Source organism: Pleuronectes platessa, chromosome 15 (assembly GCF_947347685.1).
Source record: "Pleuronectes platessa chromosome 15, fPlePla1.1, whole genome shotgun sequence".
In the NCBI taxonomy this organism is placed as follows: Eukaryota; Metazoa; Chordata; class Actinopteri; order Pleuronectiformes; family Pleuronectidae; genus Pleuronectes; species Pleuronectes platessa.
In genome coordinates this window covers 11749553-11762450 of record NC_070640.1, presented here as the reverse complement: position 1 = coordinate 11762450, position 12898 = coordinate 11749553, and the positions used below count along the sequence as shown (strand labels likewise).

The window sequence follows — 12898 nt, the reverse complement described above, 5'->3', positions numbered from 1 at the left end:
TTAATCTTTCTCCCATCTTCCTTATTCCACCCCAACAAATTAAGGTCTAAAAGCTGCTGCAAACAACTGATAGCAGGACAGCCTCCTCCTGTATTGCATGTCATTCTGCACGACTTTCAAGACCAAACTTAAGCACACCTTTTGCATTTGAATGAACTGTGTCACTTGACATGTTTATTACAGTATTTTCTACTCTAACAGGCATAAACTCATAACATCGATTAATGAACTGTTCCAGCAAGAGTGAATCTGACTTAAAGTGAATTCCTAACATGCAAATTTCAACAACAACTCAAGTTTCCAGTACACGTGATGGCAGTTATTTAATGAGTCAGCTTATCCAGTACAAGATTGTATCCGTGTATCCAGTTGATCATGAGGCATATGAAAGTTCGGTTCTTTGTAGATCTGCTGGCGAGAGGAACACGATGTGGCACTGCTGTGAATTTGTTCTTATTTGTTGATGCCGTTAATGCCCTCAGGAATGAGGCCCTCCATTACAGCACGCTTTGACTCCAGGATCTGCAAGATCAAAACAAAGATGGGATCCTTGAACCAACCAGCCCACTGCCATGCACACTTACTACTGAAAATACAGTGGCCTCTATACGATCTGCCGAACCGCTCCTGTAAAGCCCAATTATGTATAGTTTTTCTTGAAATAGGAAATTCTGTTATATGTTTATTACTGGAGCCATATTTTGCCTTCATCTAGTTCTCATTATTCTACTAGTTAATATTAATTACTTTAATTACTAAAAATACAACTATTACATCAGTGGAGAAATGATAATAAGTAACTGAGAGATGACTCACCTGGAAGTTTGAGCTAAGGCCGAGGATGCTTTGCATGTTCGTGCTGTAGTAACCCAAAACATACTGTCCACCGAGCAGAGGGATCGCATCCTTATCCACAGATATCTGCAACCACAACACACGCGTGTCTGATAATGAAGCCTGCACTCATAACTTATTTTTCTTATATACAATATAATTAGAAAAGTCTCATTTGTGATTTACCTGGATGACTTCATTTGTCTCTGGCAGCTCGTTCTCCCTCACCCAAACAAAGGTTTCATAGTCGGACGCACTCTTGAATCCAACCTGCAGGACATAAACCTCTTGAGTTCAGATCTGTCTTATATCATTGGTTTTCTTTTGCCATATAAGTTGGTCTCAGTACCTTGTACAGGCCAATCCAGTCCCATGTGGAGGACATGAAGTCCTCTTGGACGGTGTAGGTAAGAACTGCATCCTGGTCGGCGCTCCATACACCCTCAGGAGAGATGTGCACCATCGGCGTGTCAAAGCATTTCCTCAGCTGATGGAGCAACAAGAGGAGGATGAGTTTAGACAATGAACAAAAAAAAACTTCACTTAGTGGAAGTATTGGAATGAAAGAGGCAAGCTTATATGATTTATTAACTGAGTCTTAGGTCTGCTCTCACCTCCAGGCTGAAGGTTGCAATGACCGGCTTGTGGTCACTGACTCCATAGCTCATGTCACTGGTGTACTTATCCTGGGTGACCATGATTGGATATTCATCTTGTCCATCGTCGGTACAAGTGGATGCTTTCTCATCATCCTCCGATGGCAGGTCTTTGGGTTTGATGCGCCAGAGGATCCGATCCGTCCAAGCTGGTTTCCTCTTCTTGCCACTGAGCAACGCAAAAGACAAGTGTTGGTACCACAGGCTGAAAAATAATTCTGTGTTTCTACTGGTTTCCACATGTGTCAAGTGTCCGTTTCAACCTAACAATTATTATTTTATACAGAAATATTGGAAACAAAAAACAGACACACATGCGGTGCAGAGCAGTGAAGAAATGACAGATGAGCGTGGACAATAGCATTTGACATATAGCTTATGTCAATAGCACTTTCACTATAAAAAGCGACACATACATTATGCAGTGAACAAACAGTGGGGTGCTGGGTGCAGGAGGGAGCGGCCTCCGGTCTCATGAGTTTCCAGATCACGTCTGTAATTCCTCGTGGTGATTAGTTTACTAATCCCCTTTTTGTCTTGTCATTTACACTTATTTTGTCATCGTAGGTTTTTTATGATTACACAACCTATCCAATTTAAAAAACAGGGCATGTCTATGGAGACACCCACCTTGGCGGGTCTAGCTCCCTGTACCAGGCCCCCAACCAGACAGAGAGCAGCCCCCATGTGAGGGAGGTGAGGAGGAAGAGGAGGGTGGTGCTGCAGCGCTGCAGGGGCCTGGGTCTGTACATGGTTAGAGGCAGCGCCACAGTGCTCTTTCTGAGAGAGACACATACACGGCGCTCATGTCAGGAACGGATATGACTCACAGAAGGAGCTGCTCCCAATTGCCTCTAAGCATCAGGGTTCACTGCGTGTGCTGCTTAGGGTTTTCTGTCTGCGCCTCTCAGGGGGGTGCATGTTCAATATCAACCGGATATGTGGTGGCTGAAGCTTTGGGGAAAAAGGAAAGATGGTGCAGAGACTAAGAAATAAGGGAACGTGGGGCATGCAACACGAAAGGAGTCTTACTTAAAACCAAACCATGTCTTCGGAGAGCTGTGCAAAAAATTCAAATGGGAAGAGGAGCACAGATAAAGTTCTGATACATGTTTGAAAAGTGTGTGTCTGTTTTTAGCGACTTGCTAGAAGCTCAGGTTACCTGGTATCATAGGTGTCAGAGTTGCGGGCAAACTTGTAGGTGGGTTTAAAATTCAATGGGCCTTCCTCAAATTCCTGCAGGAACGCTTCCTTCTTCTTCATCATCGAGAGCTGCAAGAACACGACAGACAGTTGGCAAGTGAGGATTATGGTGTTCGTGTGTCAGTGTGCTTGTGCTCATTTTGTGCTCATCATCACCTGGTCCTTGCTCCACAGCAAATTGAGTCGGTCACTGTTGATGGACGAGCGGAGGAAGTGCAAGCCGTGGTCGGCAATACGGAAGTTCAGGTCACCGAACCAGAACACCAACCTGTGGGAGAGAGAGAGAGGGATGGAGCAACGTTTGTCAGTGCTTTCCAACAAACCCTCAGTGCATATATTCCACAGTGCAAGTGTGAATGCGCTGACTTGTGGTCCAGCACGTTTGGGCTCTCGCTGATGTCGAAATCTTGCGTCTCCAGGATGTACTCGATCTCGTCGACGCGCTGCAGGGCGTAGTTCATGTGGGCCGCCAGGTGGCAGTTGAGGAAGCACACCATGTGGCCGTAGAAAGAGAAACGCACGGACACTCCTCCTTTATTACCCTAACACAGACAAACAGAGGAGGAGGAATGTACAGGAGTCTGTGAAGTAGATCACAATGTTTCATGGATCATGAATACAGAGTCATGGTATCTTTAAGAACACTAAGTAATTCCCATTTCTCCATAAATTCCTGATTAACTAAAGTTTTTCCTTTAACTTGAATCATGCATTCGATCATTCGCGTTGGAGGTGTTTGCCTCGGATTTACCAGATCCAGCACTGAGTGTTCTTTGTTTGAGATTTCATTCAGTCAAAGCTGTTGATGTTCCACTGAACAAACACAATAGGCCTTTCATAGTGTCTTTAAACTCCACCGCATCTCATGCTAGTGGGATTCCTGGTGTGCAGGGCTCAACCGTGTTGTCGTCATCTCTAAGGCTCAGTGCTAACCAGCGCCTTGTGATTTCCTACCCAGTAGCCGAAGACGCCGGTGCGAGTGTACGTGGTCTGGATGTCTCGGATGTACGGGAGGTGGACTTGTTTGGCGAAAACCAGGAGCAGCAGACCCTGCATCCTCACTGATTTCACCTAGAGAGAGAGAGAGAGAGAGAGAGAGTTGTTATTTGTTATATATGTGTTATATATGTTATTAACCCTAATTGGTATACAAGCAAACAACCACAAAGTACATGCGCAGTGTTTGATTACAAAATAAAGTATTGTGTAATTATGTTTTACAACTCGGTCTTCAACGGAAGCAAGTTTATCCATACAACCTGTATATCCTCGTAGACACCAGAGAACAATAGAATAAGAAATTAAACTCATTCTCAATTTCATAACAGAGTCTGGAGAATCATTTTTTTTAAATTTTTTGCAGCTGTGAGTTTTACATTTAGATTTTTCGGGATTTGATTGGATTTGGATGTATCTTTAATGTAAATTTCAGGCTTTTTGGGGAAATGTACTATGATATTAATTTGGTGTTCTGTATATACATTGATGAATAAGAGGTGATGCTTATTTCTGTACACTTTCTATGGCTTGATGATTAAGAAAAACTGGGGTTGTTCTTTGAGTAGTTTATTTAACAATTGCAATACAGACACCCAAGTACAATGAAATGCAAAAAAACTCACAACATGTGAATTTGTTATTTTTACAGTAGGGAATCCGGTTAGTATTATTTATATCAGTTGTTCACGTGCACCATTTTCTTCATACTCTTTCACTTATATCAGCCCACACACTAGTTTCCCTCTTCCTGCCTTTGTCTGCTCTTACCTTGATGAATCCTCTGGGGGCCAGCGTGTCCATGAAGACGTGGCTCCAGGAGTCCTCCACCAACAGGTCTGAGATGAACCTCACAGGTGAAGCACTCACCTCCTGCAGGCTGAAACACACACACACACACACACACACGCACACACACACACACACACACACACACACACACACACAAACATTGACAATTACTGGCATACTGTCATATCCAATGTGACAAATTAAGTGCCAGGTTCCATATTTTGTTGCTGACCCAATCACATAGAGATCTGTGGGGGGTTGAACATCCAGCTGCAGCAAAGAGGTGATGTCCTCAGGAGGCTCTGCTGTGGCCACGTTCCAGGTCACCATGTGCATCCTGGAAGTTTTGGGTTTTGGTTAATGACATTAATTAATCAAAGTGATGGAAATACAGAAAATAACAAATATCCCTTAAATTAAGTCACAATTCCTTAAATACATGACTTGTAAAAATAAAGTAGAGGCATCAATGATTCACTTTTTTGATATCCACATTTTTCAAAATCGTAAAAACAAGTTCTCGACCCTATGTCTGTGTGTTTGTGTGAGCATCCATTATGCATGTGTCAACCTGAATGCGTCTGTGGGAATGTAGCTTCCACAGAGCTGAAAGGCCTCGTCCAGTGAGCGGGACACCTCCTCGCTGGCCTCGTCGTCAGAGCTCAGGTCCTCGATGCAGGTCAGCAGCTGGGCCAGACGCTGGCGGAGGAGCACCTTGGACCTCGAGCCCTGAGATGCCGAGGTGCTCATGCTGTCTGAGCGCAGACGCATGCTGCCTGTGAAGATGTCCATCTTTGGATATTAGACTGAAACTAAGGTCTTCCTTATTAGAGCTTTGTTACCTCTCTGTCCTATAAGTTATTTTGGATTGTTCAAATAAAAAACGCTTTATTGGAAACGAGCCAAATCCAGTGAACCAAATGCTCTTGGCTTGAATCCTCCTCAGACTTTGATTCCTCCTCAGACTTCTCTAGCTGGTTTGTTTGCAGCCATTTGATGAGAAGGGCCTTCGTTCTGCTCAGACCAGTGGAAGTAACGTGACTCGTTTCCCCCCCCGTTCGTCAAATCCTTCTGCAGGTGCTTCAGGGAGCGTCTGTTTCAGGTCCTCCAAACTGACCAGCATGAAAGAAAACTCTGCGCCTCCGTGTTGGTGTAATCCTTTCTGTGGCAGAGTCCGGTGTGATCAGGCAGCGATGGAGCAACGCTTCACAAAGCAGTGGGGTCGACTCAGGAATGTGGGCAAGAACGAGTCCGATTTGGACCATAATCGCTGGCATGTGAATGTGTGTTTGTCCTTGAGTCACAGGGGGATAGAAGAGGAGGACCAGGGGCTGATCCTCCATCCTTGCGGGTACTGTTGCAACAATTGAGCAACCGGTCAGATCTCTAAGAGGTTTACTCAACCAGCATTCTCCCCATCAGCTGAGTACACTTACCACTGCGCCCCAGCTACAGCCATGTATTAGTGACGGGACATCAGCGCACAATAGCATTAGCTTCTTTTGGCCTCAATCCAGCCCCTCCGCATGTAGGTGAAAGGTTATCTTTGTAAACCCAGATTGAGGTGGGGGTTAAACGGAGTTGATGTGGCTCTGACACAGATGCTTAATTTCTTTATATAATAGTTAAAAGTCTAATTTTATTTTTGCGCCACAGTTAGTAGTGGGTGAATTTACATAACGGATTTGGAAGGTCGTAATACATGAAGCCATCAGTGACTCTGAATATTTAGCCTAAAACGTTAATATATATTTGGACGATTTAAGAGGTCAAAAACAAGAATGTGGATAATACCTTCAGCTGTAGGTAAGACGTTTAGTTCCAGAGTTTAGTAACCAGAATTAGAAAACGTGCCGCTCTGTGAACAATGACTGGGATTAGAAACAGCGAGAAAGTTCAATCAAGCCTCTGACTCTTTATAGACTCTGTTTTATTAATTATTAATTATTAATTTTAATGTAACATTTTATTTGATCCTTATCCTTATCTGTTTTGTTTTTTTGGCACACTTGCTGCCATCAATGATTGAAACATCTGATTCTGACACTATGCACTGAACCACAAAGCATCATTCAATTAAATTCCTGATAGCATTTAACGGATTCATTTTAAAAACATAGTTATATGAGTTATCTATGTCAGGGTTTTCACTGTGGTGGACAATAGTGTTATGATGAAAAAGAAAACAGCAGTGGAAATGAGCTTGGAGAAAATACATAAAGTGCTAATCTTGGGTGCCCCAGTTCTCCCTGTCACATCATGTAACAGTGTCACATGAAGAGAATTAGGACACATTCTTTAGCAAGCAGAAGTGTTAAGTGGATAACAGACCGGGGTTCACTTGTCCAGTGAGAAGTGACGAAGTGGAGACTGTTTCAGATTTAACACGGAGCCCTGAAAAGACTATATTTGGTTTAAGTTTGTACTAGTTAGGCAAATGTACAGGAGGGTCCCAGCTTCTTTTTCTGTACTCACGTATAAAGCCTGTTCTGCCTAAAGTCCGTGCTTTCTATCACAATTACTTTCATCGCTACTTTCTCTCTGAAGAAGAAGAAAAAGAAGAGATCTCAGTGGGAGAAAAGGTGAATGTGTATCTTACCTGCACTTGTCCTTCCCACCACTTCGAAATCTTCCAGTGCTCATTTCCTCCCCTGCGGATACACAAACACACACGTGCCCAAACAAATTGAGAACAAACAGGACATACATAAGCACAATAATAGAGCCAGAGCCCAATAAATCAGACAAAAGCCAAACCTGACCGGGATGCCTGAAAGCCATTTCTGAAATGGCTTTGTAATCATGTCAAATCACGCTTAACTTCCTCCACGTGAAAGTGACAGCGCCCTGAAGGTCACATGTAGAAGCACATTACTTATTTATTTTTTATATAGATTTAGTTATATTGGAAGAAAATGTTCCTGATGTTTTAAAGAGATTTAATTTTTATACTTTGTCCATGATAAATATTTGGCTTTGGGGTCATGAAGCTTATTGGCCAAACAGCAAAAGGTCTCAGAAAAGAGCACTATATATGATATTCATTTAAATATTTAGAAAAAAATACCATTAGGTTGTTTTCCATTAAAATCCACATTAGAACAGCTTGGATCTTGAGGCTTTTGCACCATAGACAATTTTGACAGGCTGATTACGGAAAAACCAAAGTTTACAACATTTTTGATTAAAATCCAATGCGCACATGGAAACACAATATTCACGTTTGTGACGACATTGTGTTAAAGTTGCATTAATTTATGTTTTGGCCGCTTGGGGGCATCATAGCAAGCTGCAAACAGTAAACAGTAGACAGTTTAGCAACATTGGCATGAACTAATGTTTCTGGCCACTACAGAAATGTATCAGTCACTCACCTCAGTTCTGTTTATGTCCCAAAAAACCTGAAAACGCTACGTGGCTCTTTAACTGCTAAATGCTCCACTATGTTAGAAAGCCAGCAAGTAGCTAAGGCTAACGTATATATTGACATATTGATGTCACTGTCAAAATAAACATTGTTTGGTAAAGTTGTAACTGATATTTTCCTTAAACCTAATCACCTAAACTTTAATGCCACAAACTACACACTCACACACACACACACACTATCACTGGCAAATACAACTATTTCTGGAAGTGGATTCTATAAAGGCTGGCATCTTTTGGTTATCAAAGTAACACAATGGCTCCAATCATTTTGCATCAAATGGAACCGATCATTTTCTATATCTGTTGGATTTTTTTCTCAAATCCATTGATTGTCTTAAAAACTTTGTTCTTCAAAAGTTTTATCTTCAGGAAGATCCTTACCCTCTAATTTATTTAAGAAGATGTTTACTCTGGTGTAATCAAGCCATGGTCTTAAAATGTATTAAATGTTTTTTTTCTTTCTTTCCTTTCAAGAACCTGCTGAGAATAAACCCCCACCATCATCCATTCATGGCAGTACCTTTATCTGTAACTCTCTGTTGTGGTGTTGGGAAGAAGCCGCAGACGCCCTGGGCACAGATGATGAAGATCTCCAAAGGGGAGTCGAGAGACTGGATCTGCTTTCCGATGGTGAGTCCCGTTGTTTGACTGTTTCTTCTCTTTTCGGTTGCCTTCACTTTGCGCTCTGCTGTTCTCCTCCCGAGTGCAAAGTCCCACACACAACCTGCTCTGGACTTAAAGCGGAACATCGGATCAAGCTTCTTATCCCAGGTTGGCCGACAATCCAGTGAGAAAGTATTATGTTATTCTTGAATGGACACGTTTGTTTATTGAATGTCACCATGACGCATGGTGTTTGTTGCATTAAAGCCCTCTTTGTATGTTCAGAAATAATCCCTCACTCTCTTAACATATGGAATGTGCTCTGCATCGCTCTGTGTGCCATTTCAACATAAATACAGCAAACAACCTAGAACGTATTTTAAAGGGCATGATTCTGGACAATTCAGTCATGGGGAAAAGATAAATATTAGGTTTGAACATCTAACAATGCATGCTGGGAGAGCTGGTAATAAGCTAGTGTTGTTTGAAAAACCTAATTCAATGAGTTGAGCAGCAGTTGAGAAGACCTCAAACCCCCATGTGTGGGTTTTCTCCAGGTGATCCAGCTTCCACCCACAGGTCAGAGACAGAGGGTTAGATTCATTAGAGACTCCAAATTAGCCATGAGTGTGAATGTTTGTGTGTGTATGTTGAACCTGCGATACACTCTCGACATATAGAGACACTCACATTTAAACAAACAGGCATTTAAATGTTTCAAATAAACCTAAACTGGATGTCTTTGGATCGTGGGAAGCCGGAGTACATTTTAAGAAAACCCATGCGTACATGGGGAGAACATGAGAAAAAACTCAGCACAGAAAAGCTCAGACTCTGAACTTTCTTGCTGTGAGAAAGATTCTCTTTCAAACACCCACAAACTGGGAAGAGTCTCATCAACATCTCTCTAAACATGTAGCAGTTCTCACTCTTGGTTCCTCTCCGGCCTCACAATCAGGATTTAAAGTAATCTTTGCCATCCAAAGCCTGATTAATTTTACCCTGCCTACAGTGTGTTTGTGTGTGTGTGTGTCGGTGTGTGTGTTGTGCCAGTGTTGTGCATGAACGAACGTAAAAGAATGCGTTCATTGAACACGTTTACTTTTATGAGAACGATGAACTGAATGCAACTCAATGACAAATAATGAATTTGAATGGTGAACACGTTCATATTGTAGCGTCCTCGCGTATAGACGACAGGAAACTTCTCTCTTTATGTGTAACTTTATTAAAGTCCAGCGAACACGACACACTTTTTGTTCGTAACTCCGAAACTCACCCAATAACTTTTGGACTGTAAACAGATGCACACACAGGCAGACAAATCTGTAAGCTATAAAAAACAATAAAAATATATAATAAAAAATATCGAAAGAGTCCTGTACTGATAGCATATCATGTCATATTGACACAAATAAACATTAATGATGTCCACACTCGGGGTGATTCTTACCTCTATATTGTTCTTTCTTCTCCTCCTCTACTTTGCGGTGCTTTCTGAATTGTGCACCTGATAATTTAATCTTTTTTTGTTTCATCTCCGCAGCGTGTACGTCAGGGACACACCTGAGGCGGAAGCGCAAATACTGTGCGAGCCGCCGCCTGACTGTTCACACAGGGAGCCATCCAGGAGGATGTTTTAGATGCTGGCTTGCCTGTCCACGGAGCCACGGGTGGTGACATCAGCAAATGTCCCTACTATGCTGCCGAAAAAAGTAGGTTTTATACATCTCTTTGTATGCATCATGCTGCTATGAGGAACTGCTGTGAAGTGAAATGAAACTCCCTTCTTTTTTTTCTGTTCATGCTGAAATAAAGTGGATTCACTTGGTCTGACGTTTTCGATCACATCTTTATAAAACGCCTCATTAGCTTCAGACTACAAACCCTGTGGGGGGGGGGGGGGGGGTGGCACTCAGTAGAGATCAACAGAGTCCTATAGGTTCATCTCTGATCCATGCAGCTTCCTTTTACCAAGTTGTGTGGTTATTGGTCCAGTAGTTTATTACATGAACCTGTCAGTCGACAAATCAGAGATGAGTACAAAACCTCCTTAGCAGAGGTAATAAAACCTCCACACATTTATCAAGGAAATGTCACCAACATTAATAATTATTAGAAACACAACCAGAAATTAAAAGTAGAATGAAATGTTTCAGAATATCTAAATAGTTGACAGGTAATTTTCTGTTGGTCGATTTATCAATTCATTTATTAAAAGCGAATTTCCCCCTGCTACTAAGTCTATAGGGTTTTTATAGTGTGTTTTATTTACATTGTATATATTGGTTTATTTTTGTCGTGCACTGATGCTGTACATCCAATTGTCCTTGAAGGATATTTAAGATTTTCTTTTCTGGACAACTTTAGTTAATCACAAGCTGCACAAACCAAGCTAGAGAAGCAGAGGAACCCAGCAGCCAGCAGGGGGCAGCCTCAGGACATCACAGCAGACTGTGATTCTTGTAAGGCGTCCGTCTCTAAGAATAGGTTCTTAAAGTATGTTAAATCATCCAGTATCTAAAAGCCAAAAATATAAAAGTAACTTTTAAGTAAGGCTAATATATGTAGTAAAGTAGAAAATATTTTCTCGGAAGTGTTTATCTAAAGCAGCATAAAATGACACCGACACACAGACGATAATTTATCCATCCATTTTCCTAGCAGCAGTCTTGCTGTGTGGCCCCGTTGGTAGAGCGTTCGCCCTTCAATATGAAAGACCCGGGTTCGAATCCCACACGTCACTATCTTCTAGCTGGTAATATATTGCTTTCTTATTATCGGAAGGATTTCTCCTATTATTTGCAAAATATCATACACTATGTAAATTTAAATTAATTAAATACAAAAACAGGAAAAAATGTAATTAAAAAAAATTGCGCGCGCAATTCCTGCGCAGCGGGCTTCTGCGCAGGATGTGCGCAGTGGTCTTCTGGGCAGGATGTGCGCAGTGGTCTTCTGCGCAGGATGTGCGCAGTGGGCTTCTGGGCAGGATGTGCGCAGTGGTCTTCTGCGCAGGATGTGCGCAGTGGGCTTCTGGGCAGGATGTGCGCAGTGGTCTTCTGGGCAGGATGTGCGCAGTGGTCTTCTGCGCAGGATGTGCGCAGTGGGCTTCTGGGCAGAATGTGCGCACTGGGCTTCTGCGCAGGATGTACGCGCGCAGTTTTTTTATTTTTTTTAATTTAATTTAATTTAATTTAATTAAATTTAATTTTTTTTAATAAATTTTATATTTATTTCTTTTATATGTAATTTTTCATCATCAAAATTATTTCTCCGCGCTGGTTCAGGGTTAAATTATGCTGGTCTTCACAGGGGACAGGAGATTATGTGCTTGTGTGTGTGTGTGGCCGCGGCACCTCCCGGTTCTTCACGGCACTACACTGCCGGTGCGAACAGCCCAAGTATTTAACATGGGCGAGGAAAGCAGGCGGACTGCCCTTCACAACGCTTCTACCTCCGGTGCATCCTCGGGGTTAGAGGATGATGGTGTGATGTTAATGTATTGTTTTACATTGCATGTGTCACGTCATGATAAATCAGTCTCCTATGTCGCCTGTACCAGAAGCCGCCCCTGTCACTGCTTATCTTGGCTCGCTGTCTGGCCGGTAACCAGCCGTCCGGACCGCTCCGTGAAGAAGGAGGAGGAGATGTTTCTTTACTTGGAATGCGGCCACTTTATTTCTCAAATATACAGCAGGAGCAACACTCGCATCACCTCTAGGTGCTCCGTAACTTCTCGTTATAAACACACTTTTAGTGTCTTTTCCCACAATACCCAGGTGCACTACGTCACACACTACAAACTTTCCTTAAAGGGGCAGGCCATACCTGCAACACAACAGCTCTCGGTCTCATATACAGATGGCAAGAGAAAGCAGAGAGGGATTTTACATTGTGTGATAAAGATTCTGACAGTAAAGGTTTTCTTTAACACAACAAGTTTAACAAGTCTTTCATTCTCACTTTCCACCTTCAAACTATGAAATTAACTGAACTATGAAATAGTTTAGAATTTAAATGGGGAACTATGAACGTGAACTATTCATGGTTACTTGTATGAACTGAACTTTGAACTAGTTCATGAGAGGTGTGAACTTGCACAACACTGGTTTATGCATATAGGACCTACGGCCTGCCACAGTCAGTTTTTTCACCAGTAAATTGTTGAATTACCAATCTTACTGATATATTAATTATATTTTAAATGAATATACATATGTGTGTAAAATATGTATATATTGCAATATGATTTTTTAATTCCCACTTTCATAATTTTCTGTAATTGTGGGATAGTTGACGCACAGGTTTTATCACGAGCCTAACAAGTATCATTGTACACGCTGCATCGATTGTTTTTGTGTAAAAACAAACAAACAACAACA

The 12898-nt window shown here is 42.0% G+C and overlaps 1 protein-coding gene across 1 annotated transcript; it reads right to left on the bottom strand.

Annotated features, from left to right (window-relative positions):
* Positions 1-453: 453 nt before the first annotated feature.
* Positions 454-8659, bottom strand: inpp5kb (inositol polyphosphate-5-phosphatase Kb). The gene is made up of 13 exons (XM_053442051.1): positions 8431-8659; positions 7081-7132; positions 4714-4818; positions 4461-4569; positions 3648-3764; positions 3060-3235; positions 2850-2961; positions 2653-2762; positions 1449-1659; positions 1184-1321; positions 1021-1104; positions 817-921; positions 454-522 (listed from the first exon to the last, which is right to left on the bottom strand). The coding sequence occupies exons 1-13, from the start codon at positions 8657-8659 to the stop codon at positions 454-456; spliced, it is 1617 nt and encodes a 538-aa protein (XP_053298026.1).
* Positions 8660-12898: the final 4239 nt, after the last annotated feature.

Excerpts from the sequence above, each read along its gene's own strand:
- inpp5kb (XM_053442051.1), bottom strand. The coding sequence starts at position 8,659 with ATGTTCCGCTTTAAGTCCAGAGCAGGTTGTGTGTGGGACTTTGCACTC. Across the intron at positions 4,570-4,713 it reads ACAGATCTCTATGTGATTGG|CCTGCAGGAGGTGAGTGCTT; the intron begins GTCAGCAACAAA and ends TGTGTGTTTCAG. Across the intron at positions 3,236-3,647 it reads CCGGCGTCTTCGGCTACTGG|GGTAATAAAGGAGGAGTGTC; the intron begins GTAGGAAATCAC and ends TGTCTGTGTTAG.